This window comes from Cotesia typhae, unplaced genomic scaffold, assembly GCF_013202065.1.
Source record: "Cotesia typhae breed Kobodo isofemale line unplaced genomic scaffold, CoteBio_Ctyphae contig_11, whole genome shotgun sequence".
Taxonomy (NCBI): Eukaryota; Metazoa; Arthropoda; class Insecta; order Hymenoptera; family Braconidae; genus Cotesia; species Cotesia typhae.
Window position 1 is genome coordinate 3,407,394 of NW_027423711.1, and position 9,517 is coordinate 3,416,910.

The window sequence follows — 9,517 nt, forward strand, 5'->3', positions numbered from 1 at the left end:
TAACACAAATTTTGTAAATAGCTATTAGCAATATTTTTACAATAAAATTAATTTTTTGTAAGTCACCCGTTTTTTATTTTAATTTAAAATAATTCAAGCCCGCGTTTTTCAATTATTTAAAATATAATTTACTTATTTTTTATTTTTCATTAAATGTCAATAACACTATGTCACGCAATTTTGAAGGATGATTGAACTTGACAATCGGGTTCTTTTTTTATTCATGCGTGTGATATTGAAAGAAGTTTATGAGGTTTGTTTAATACATATAAGTCTCAAGGATTGGATTATTTTTTTTATAGACGTTATGACTGTTTAATAGCGAAATAAGTATTAATCACATTGATAATTGTATTTATAAATTAATTTTTTATTTTGACAATTAAAATAATATACAATTTTTATTAAAATTGCTCAGGTAAAAAAAATCTAGTATTATTGTACACACTGTTCAAAAACATCCAATATTTATTTCTCGATTTTTAAATTTTGGGAAAACAAATTTATAATTCTATGCCAGCATAATATAATCAGTAATTACTGATTACATTTAAATTATCAAAAGTTAAATCATAGAATAATAACAACAGGTAGGCTAGACATGCTCGATAAAATGGTTTATGTTTGATCTAATTTTTTTTTTTAAGATTTGATGACCGGATCATTTCCATTACTTAACGACATCGTTAATAAATATTTGATGTTGTCTACTGATTATTATAGGTCGTGGTTGAATAAATCTCATAGACTAACCCAAATTAGTGAACATTTGATTGTACCTAAATATTAATACGGTTTCTTATTCTATTCAATTTCAAGAATTTTTTAATCGATAGCTCAAATGTAAAAATTTTATTTTGTTTTTATAATTAACATTACATACAAAATAAATAGATTAATTATCATAGTGTGCAGTTAATAATTTTTGTAAACCTTTTTTAGGTATCGATACCCACGTTCTTATAAATATTCTCTAGTAAGCCCCATTTAAAAAATTTTTTTTTTTTAACAGAGATAAAAACAATTAATTTTCAGTCGAAAAATAAAGATATTTAAAAATTTTTTTCTTGACACGTTCTACTATTCGGCGAATTAAATATAAAAACTGTAAATTTTCACGATTTTGAGAAGAAAATTAAATATTACCGGAAAATCATGATGAAATTCTTAGAAATTAAAAAATTTACAATTCACAAAAATTTACAAAAAATTTAGAAAAATACAAAAATTTACAAAATTCGAAATTTCATTTTGAAGAATTTACAAATAAAAAAATCTTTAAAAATTTTATTTTATTGAATACTTAAAAAAAAAACAAACACGGATAAGTTAATTTAAAAATTTTATACGACTGTCAATAGGAGGATCCCCACTTCTAATTACTTAGCAAAAATGTAACTTCATGACATTTGCTATTACCATACTTTGTAAAACTTTTAACAACCATAGTTAATACAATGTTATAAAAAAAACTACAATTTCATCTTTAATAATTGCATGTTTTTTTTTTGTCAATTCGTGACTATCACCTTTTATCAAGTTACTTTAATTACTTACAAATGAAGATATGAAACTAGCTAAGAGGATATTGCGTAAATAAATATCAATAAACGAGTTTGTTATAAAATATGCGGCATTGCATAGTCCAGTTGAATCTTAAACTTGAAAATATTTAGGTGTGAAGGCCTATAAGTATTTAACGATTGTCGGCCAATAGGGTGCGACCTCGTAGTCACCTACGGGTGTTGAAGGTTGCACACCTCCCGGGTGTCGTGGGAATATATGAATGTCACACCTCGATGTTACACTACCTGAAGTGTCATACTTTACACTAAAAGCTTTATACATCACAGCTATTCTATATCAGCAATTATTTTTATGATTTACTGACACACTTTTACCTATTATTCGATTGGTACTCACCGTTTTGCTTAACCGTGATTAGGATTGCAAAATAAAGAGAAGCAAAGAATCTAGTCTTGATAAAATAAAACGCAACGAAAATTTAGGTAGTCTTGAAATTACTTTGCTTAACACCTTAAGTATTAATATTATTGTTCAATAGTTGCACGTCCTCGATAAAAAGAGCCCGATACCTCAACCTGGATTTCAAAGGTGTTATTGAAGTATCCAAGTATTAAGTTATAATAAGTTGAATTATTTTATTATTGAGTATGTAAATATTGAAAATGATTGATATTATAAATTGATTTTATTAAAAACTCTCCTCTTAAGTGAATAAAGATTTTTTTTTTTTTTAGATGGAAAAATACCGCTTAAAACTTTTTTATTAAGAAAATTTAAAGGCAATCGAGTTGTAGGGATCAAAACTTGGATGTTACAGATTGATTGATTGTCAAATAATAAGTTTTCCGAGCCAAAAAAAAAAGCTATTAAGCATTATACAGATTTTTAAGATTCCTTATAAAATACAATGATTCTGTAATGATTTACAAGGCTTGTTTGCATAACAAGTTTTTGTGCTGCATAAAAAAAAATTTTTCTCTATTTAATGAAAGGTATAGTAAACTCACGTATATTTTCATAAATAATTGCAATCGAAAAAAAAAGTTATGTATAATTTGACACGTCTTATACTCGTGAACTGCGCAACTGCGCGATTAAATATTATCTAAGTGGGGTACGTACTTTGACGGTTTGTATAAATGCAGATTTTGCGAGTCAGTCGGTTTTCAAAAGTCTCAAGTCAAGTATCGTTATAGGATTTTTAGTCACTTTTACCTATAACATTTTTTTTATTTTATTTTATATTGATTAATTTTTATTTTATGATTGGCTAATGATTTAATTTAAAAGTGAATTATTTTATTTTTTTTTTGAAACGAATTAATAAATAAAATAAAATAATGTTGCTATTCAAAAAACTCGGCATTGCCGGTGGTTCTTTATTTACTTTTGGTATAATTATCGGTTACGCGTTTTTTCCACCGTTTTTACACAGCCAAATAAAAAAGGTAGATTTTTATTAATTTTGATAATAAATTTTTATTATTTCGATAATTATATTTATTATTCAAAAATTCAAAATAAATATTGTGAATTTTAATTTATAAAAAAATTAAGTTTGCCGATTCATCAGAGTTAATTTTCAATCATGTGTCATGTTACACGCAACACATTAATTCATGCATCAGTGTCATCGTAATTGTTATGATTTCAAATACTCCGATTAAAATTACATAACACTGTAAATAAAAATATCAAACATATTAATGGTTAAAAAAAAAAAAAAATAAAAAAATAATTTTATTTATAAAAGTTTAATTTGAGAAAATAGGTAATTTTTCATTTTATGTCAAGTATAAATTTATCATTACAGGTAATCTAAAGAAGCAAATAGTTAGTTTACAATTTAATGAATTAATAGCAGGAGCACAAATATATTTAATGATCGGTCTGACAAAGACAGTTTTGTTGTATCCTGATTTACGGTTTTTTCGTGTAATTATGTGTGTATAATATACACACATATATAATACACTGTATATATGTAAAGATTGTTTAGTATTGGAATGTGTATTCATTACAATTGAATTTTTTTACTCTGATTTTTATTGAACATTTTGCCGAGAGAATTGAAAGGAAGTCACGTTGCTTTTAATAACAAATAATTTATTTCTTATACCTTGAAATTTTAATGAGTGTTAATCGATTGCAAATCATAAATTGAAGACGTTTTTTATTATCAATTAAACAGAAATATTAATCATTAAATTTTTATTACTTTATTATTATTTTTTTACGGGCTATTCGATCTGAGAATTAATTAAAATTAAATTCTTTTTGCTAATTTAGATGGAAAAAAATTTATTAATTAAATAAATTACCTTATAATATTTTTTTAAAAAGAATAATTGTGATTTTAATAGTTGATTTATAATTTATCAATCAATTTCTTCTTTTTAATTTATGTCAGATCGGGTAACCAATGAAGAAAAATAAAATTTTTTCCGGATTCAAATTTTTTACCGATCAAAAATAATTTAAATTAGTAAAAATTGGTGCATTAAATTAAATATTTACTTATCAGGGAATCCAATTAGTTGAGGGTTCAGACATGAGAGAGATGTGGACAGTAGTACCTTTTCCAGTAGATTTTAGAATTTATTTATTCAATGTTACTAATGCAAATGAAATACAAGGAGGCGCTAAGCCAATTGTTAAAGAAGTCGGTCCATTTTTTTACGAGTGAGTATATTTTTTTTCAAATTAATTATTTATTATAAATTATAAATTATATCTAAATATTTGTACTTGAACTCTATTATTATTATTTAATTATTTAAAAGTGAATGGAAAGAAAAAGTAGATTTGGTTGATCGCGAAGAAGATGATACTGTTGAATACTGCAATAAAGCAACATTTATATTCAACCAAGCAAAAAGTGCTCCAGGTCTTACTGAAGATGTTGTGTTAGTTTTTCCCCATGCAATGATATTGGGGATGATTCTTGCTACAGTGCGAGAAAAACCTGCAATAGTTGGTCTGGCAGGTAGATTATTAAATCATTATTATTACTTAAAAAATATCTCCTGCGATCTAGACTCAGCACTAAAAAAATCAATTTATTTTGCACAATGTAGCTAAAGCTGTCGACAGTATATTCCACAAACCAAGTTCAGTGTTTGTTACTGCAACAGCTCGCGAGATACTCTGGACAGGTTTACCAGTTGATTGTTCAGTTAAAGATTTTGCTGGAAGCGCGGTGTGCGGAATAATTCGTGAAGACGATTCTGGCTTTCTAAAAGATGGTGAAAATTATAAATTTGCATTATTCGGCGCCGTAAGTCTAAAAATATTTTTGTCTATATGTATATTTGCACTTCTTCACTCTCATAAAGTATTCTTGAATTATCGACATTAGAAACTTACTCATTAACAAATAACTAAAAAGTTTTGTATCTACGTCATTAAATGTAAATTTTTTTTTTTTATTTTGTATAGAAAAATGGAACTGTTGTACCGGATCGAATTAGAGTTAAACGTGGTAAAGCTAATTATTTAGAGGTAGGAATAGTGACTGAATTCAAAGGATTACCAAAATTAACAAACTGGCCCGAAGAAGGAGAATGTAATACTTTCAATGGCACTGATTCAACGATTTTCCATCCTTTCCTCTATCAAGATGAAGATGTCGTGTCTTTTGCGCCAGATCTTTGCAGAAGTTTAGGCGCTCGATACCAAAGACCATCGAAATTCAAAGGTTAATATTTATTTATTGTTATCAGTCTTACTTTTGACTGTTATGGGCCACAAATCATCTATATATCTTTATAATTAACAGAATAAGAAAAATATGATAAAAAGGGTTTTTTTTTTTTTTTTTTTTTTTTTTTTTTTTTAAAGTTAAATTTCGTAAAATTGGAAAGATATTGGTCTAAATTAATATATTTTCCCGGCTTATATATTTATCGTCCACACTGAAAAAAAAATTCTTGACTGGAGGGTAAATTTTCTTGGCTCAAGAAAATATTAAGGAAAATTTTTTGATCGTCTCTTCGTGATTAAAAATTAAAAAAAATCATATGCAGAAGTTTTATTTCTTCATAATTCGTAATTCTCGGTGAATAAAAAAATATCTTTCAATATTCAAATTGCATATTCGACTCGGTAATAAGTGTATAACTAAATCTCAATCGAGCGTTATTAATTCATGTCTATCGGTATTTTAATTTCAAGGATAAGTTTCGAACAAAATTTAGTTTTCAACTATCTTATTATTTTTATTTTTTTTATTTATTTACTCACAATCGCATAAACTACTAAGGTCATGAACTTGAATCAAGTAAATAATTTTGAAAAATTTAATGATCTTGGTTTAAGTAGAAAAATTTTTAAATCTCGTTTTATTTTTGTAGGGCTGAGTAGAATAATACGCTTAAATTAAATATTAAAAATTTTTATTGGTGTAAGTTGGGCTCGAACCCGGTCCAATGCTTTGGTTAGCAAGGGCCGAATCCGATAGGCTACTGCGCGCTCTTATTATTCTCATCATTATGCTTTAAATGATCCAATTTTTAATTAAAAAAGTGAAACATTAAGAAAAGTATTCTTTGCCGCAGTTTTATTCTATTTTTATTTAATATCTATTTTCTCTACTGGATTATTCAGGACTTAAGACAAACCGGTACACCGCAAGCTTAGGAGACATGAGTACAGACCCAGCTCTGAAATGTTTCTGCCCGACACCAGAGACTTGCTTAGGAAAGGGATTATACGATATATTTGCTTGTGTAAAAGCGCCAATCGTCTGTAGCTTACCACATTTCTATGACACCGATCCACTGTACTTGACTCAAGTCGAGGGTCTTCATCCTAACGAGGTTGGACAAAGGTACATTAACTAGAAAACCTGACCACTAAATATTGTCCCTTTAAATTTCAGGAAGAACATCAGATTTTCATAGACTTTGAACCGATGCTTGGAGCGCCTCTGAGTGCAAGAAAGCGGCTTCAATTTAATATGTTCATTTTCCCCGTTGACAAATTTAAACTTATGAAAAACTTCCCAACAGCTCTCATGCCACTGTTTTGGGTTGAGGAAGGTCTTGAATTAGCTGACGAGTATATGAAGCCAATCAAGCTTGTATTTACTATGTTGAAAATCGTTGGGTAAGTGAATTATTGAATTTCAATTCTTCACTCAATCTGTGATCATTTTTACTGTCAATATTTTTTATTAAATTAATAAAACTACTCTTAGAATCATGAAATGGCTCATGATGACTGCGGGTATTGGATTAGGAGGCGGTGCTGGATTTTTGTTCTACAAATCAACTACATCTCCACAAAAGCTTGACATAACTAAAGTTTCACCAAAAACAATTCAGAATACCGCTGGCGATGAGAAAAAATGGCCAACGAGTGTTAGTACTATTCAAGGAAATAATGCCCCACCTTCTGTAGAAGCTTGAAAGTAAATTAAATTGTTTACAAAAAGTCCTTTTTTAAAATAAATCCGATTTAATAATTTCCAATTTAAATTTTAATGATTTATTTTAAGCAAGGACGTTTGTAATACAATGGAAAGTTTGCGTTGAATTTACACGTCATTTTTAGTGTCAAACAAGTAGATTAAAAAATTAAACAAATGTGTAAATTCCCCGAAACTTAATCGTAATTTTTGCACCACTAAGTGCTGTAAAAAATTTGAAAAAATTAAGCGAAATTCTTTACTGTAAAATTTTAAGTCACAAAATTGAACATCGTGATTTTTGGTAGCTAAAAGATCGAAGCGTTTTTAGTTTTCCGAATGGCATAGTACATGTTAAGAGAACTTTTATTGAAGTTTTAATTTTAGATAAGTAAGGCCGTTTGAAACAGTTCAATTTAAACTTATGACCAATTAAATTGATGCTCTTTAAGCGTCACTAAAAAGTTCATTTCTAAAAAATTTGAACGCAAAAAAAGGTAGTTCAAATTTCAATTAATTGGCAAAAAATTGATTTAGTTTTTTAAAAAAAAAATTATTAAGTTCAAAATTAATTCTTTAGAGCGTTATTAATTCGTTCAATATTTACAAATTGCTGTTTGTGTTTTTAAAAGTAATTAAAATAATTTATTATTATCGTTTTAATTCCTGAAGTAAAAAAAAAAATGAATAAACTTCGCAACTTCATTTAAAATGATTTTTTAATTATTTTTTTGCTTGATAAATTAATTTACATTTATGAAGTTATGTTTCGATAATTAATATTTACAAATTTCTAATAAAGCTTGTCATTTTTTTAATTGTAGATAAATTAATTTTGTTCGATCATTGCAGCACTATTTAATACATGTTTCGTAAAAAAAAAAAAGAGATAATTCCTCGTAATACAGTTTGATGAGAAAATATAGAGGTATACATGTATAATTTTACAAATATTTAATAGCAATTTATGAGATTATACCAAGGACACATATATAATGATTAATGATCAATGATCGCGTATCATCGACTTATATAAAATCGTAGTTTTAAATGGAATTGTTTCTATATCATAAATTGATAACCGGCATAAATTTATTACCAAGTAAGCTCGTTATTTAATGGGTCTTATGAAAAATAATGAAAAAAAAAAAAAAAAAAAAGAGGAATTGTATGTGACAATTAAAATCGAAGGAATAGTGAACTGTGATATCATATGTTCAGTTATAAGAAAAGGTTGAAGTAATGATGACTATTTTTATTGTTTGTTCTTTATATAAATTTACAATCAGACGATCTCTCGACACTTTCCATTAAATTGTCTTTTTCTTTAAATATTATATGATAATATCAATGCTCAATATGTTATATTAATTATTTATTAAATATTCAAATGGTATTAAAAATTATAATAATAGTAATATTTAACTTATTCCTATGAGTGTATAAAAACTAAAATGAGTGTTGAGATCAATGTGTATATAATCTATCATAAATTATAAATTATTAATTAATATATAAACAAATTTAGTTTGTTGTTATAAATTGTTTGCTCAATTTTTAACTTTTCTTACCACACTACAGCTGACTAATATTTTTAATACTTAAAATAACAATTAATATTTAATATTGTTATTAAATAATATTATTTTACTCTTATATTAAATATTTAGCATAGATATTCACTTGCAATATTGATTTTAATCTCACTAACGCATTATTATTTATACAGTAATTGAATTAATTTTTCGTAATAATAATTAAGTCTTGGACTTGTAAATTGAATATAAAAAATTATAAAATTTTAATAATTATATTCTCTGATTTTATTGTAAATTTTTTATTTAGAAGAATTAATAAACCAATTTAAATCATTAGTTGATTTTATTAAAATCAAATTAATAGTTCAATAAATAAATTTTTAAAATCTCATTTTTTTGTAATTTATTTACAAATTTTCAGTCTTTTTAATTAAGTCAAAATATAATAATCCTAAATTATCCTGAAGCAACCAGGAACAGTGAACTTCGACACAGAAAATATTTTACCTGAAACTAGTTTTAAGTTGAGAAAATTATTGTTACTTTTACTCTTTTAATTCTTACCCGTTTCGTTATGGTAATGAGTTCTGAGAGAGTAAAAAAGTTTCCGTATGTCGCAACATTCTTTGTAATATTTCAACTTGTACAAAGTTATTTGTTTCTGTTTTTTCCAGCTTATGCACAATTTGTTGAAATTTGATGCTGCGGTGAAATATTTTAAACGAAATTCTGAAGCTGTTAAAGATACTTGAGGAAATATTAGAACTTTGTAAATATGAATTATTTTACTATCTTCTCAGATTTATAAAAATTAAATATTTAAAAAAAAAACCCGGTAATTTTTCACAAGTGGGGTCTAAAATTTTTATTTTTATTTTTTTGAACGAAATTTTTTTTTTTTTAATTTTGGTATCTTTTTTTTTTTTGAAAAATGCATAAAAAAATGAACAATTTTTAAAAAAAGTTGATTACTACAATTTTGACAAATTTTCAAAAAAATTTTGATATCCAATTTTTTTTTTAATTATTTGTTTTTTATGTACTT

At 25.9% G+C, this 9,517-nt stretch overlaps 1 protein-coding gene and 1 long non-coding RNA gene across 2 annotated transcripts; one reads left to right on the forward strand and one right to left on the reverse strand.

Moving 5' to 3' along the window:
• Nucleotides 1-2,700: 2,700 nt before the first annotated feature.
• Nucleotides 2,701-8,863, forward strand: LOC141538461 (sensory neuron membrane protein 1). Its single transcript, XM_074259928.1, has 8 exons — nucleotides 2,701-2,975; nucleotides 4,052-4,209; nucleotides 4,311-4,513; nucleotides 4,605-4,804; nucleotides 4,966-5,224; nucleotides 6,133-6,344; nucleotides 6,407-6,633; nucleotides 6,725-8,863. Exons 1-8 carry the CDS (start codon nucleotides 2,868-2,870, stop codon nucleotides 6,933-6,935), a joined length of 1,578 nt encoding a protein of 525 aa, XP_074116029.1. The 5' UTR covers nucleotides 2,701-2,867; the 3' UTR covers nucleotides 6,936-8,863.
• On the reverse strand, nucleotides 8,065-9,339 carry LOC141538468 (uncharacterized). Its single transcript, XR_012481057.1, has 2 exons — nucleotides 9,037-9,339; nucleotides 8,065-8,985 (listed from the first exon to the last, which is right to left on the reverse strand). It is a non-coding gene; the product is annotated as an uncharacterized LOC141538468 (long non-coding RNA).
• Between the last annotated feature and the right edge of the window lie 178 nt (nucleotides 9,340-9,517).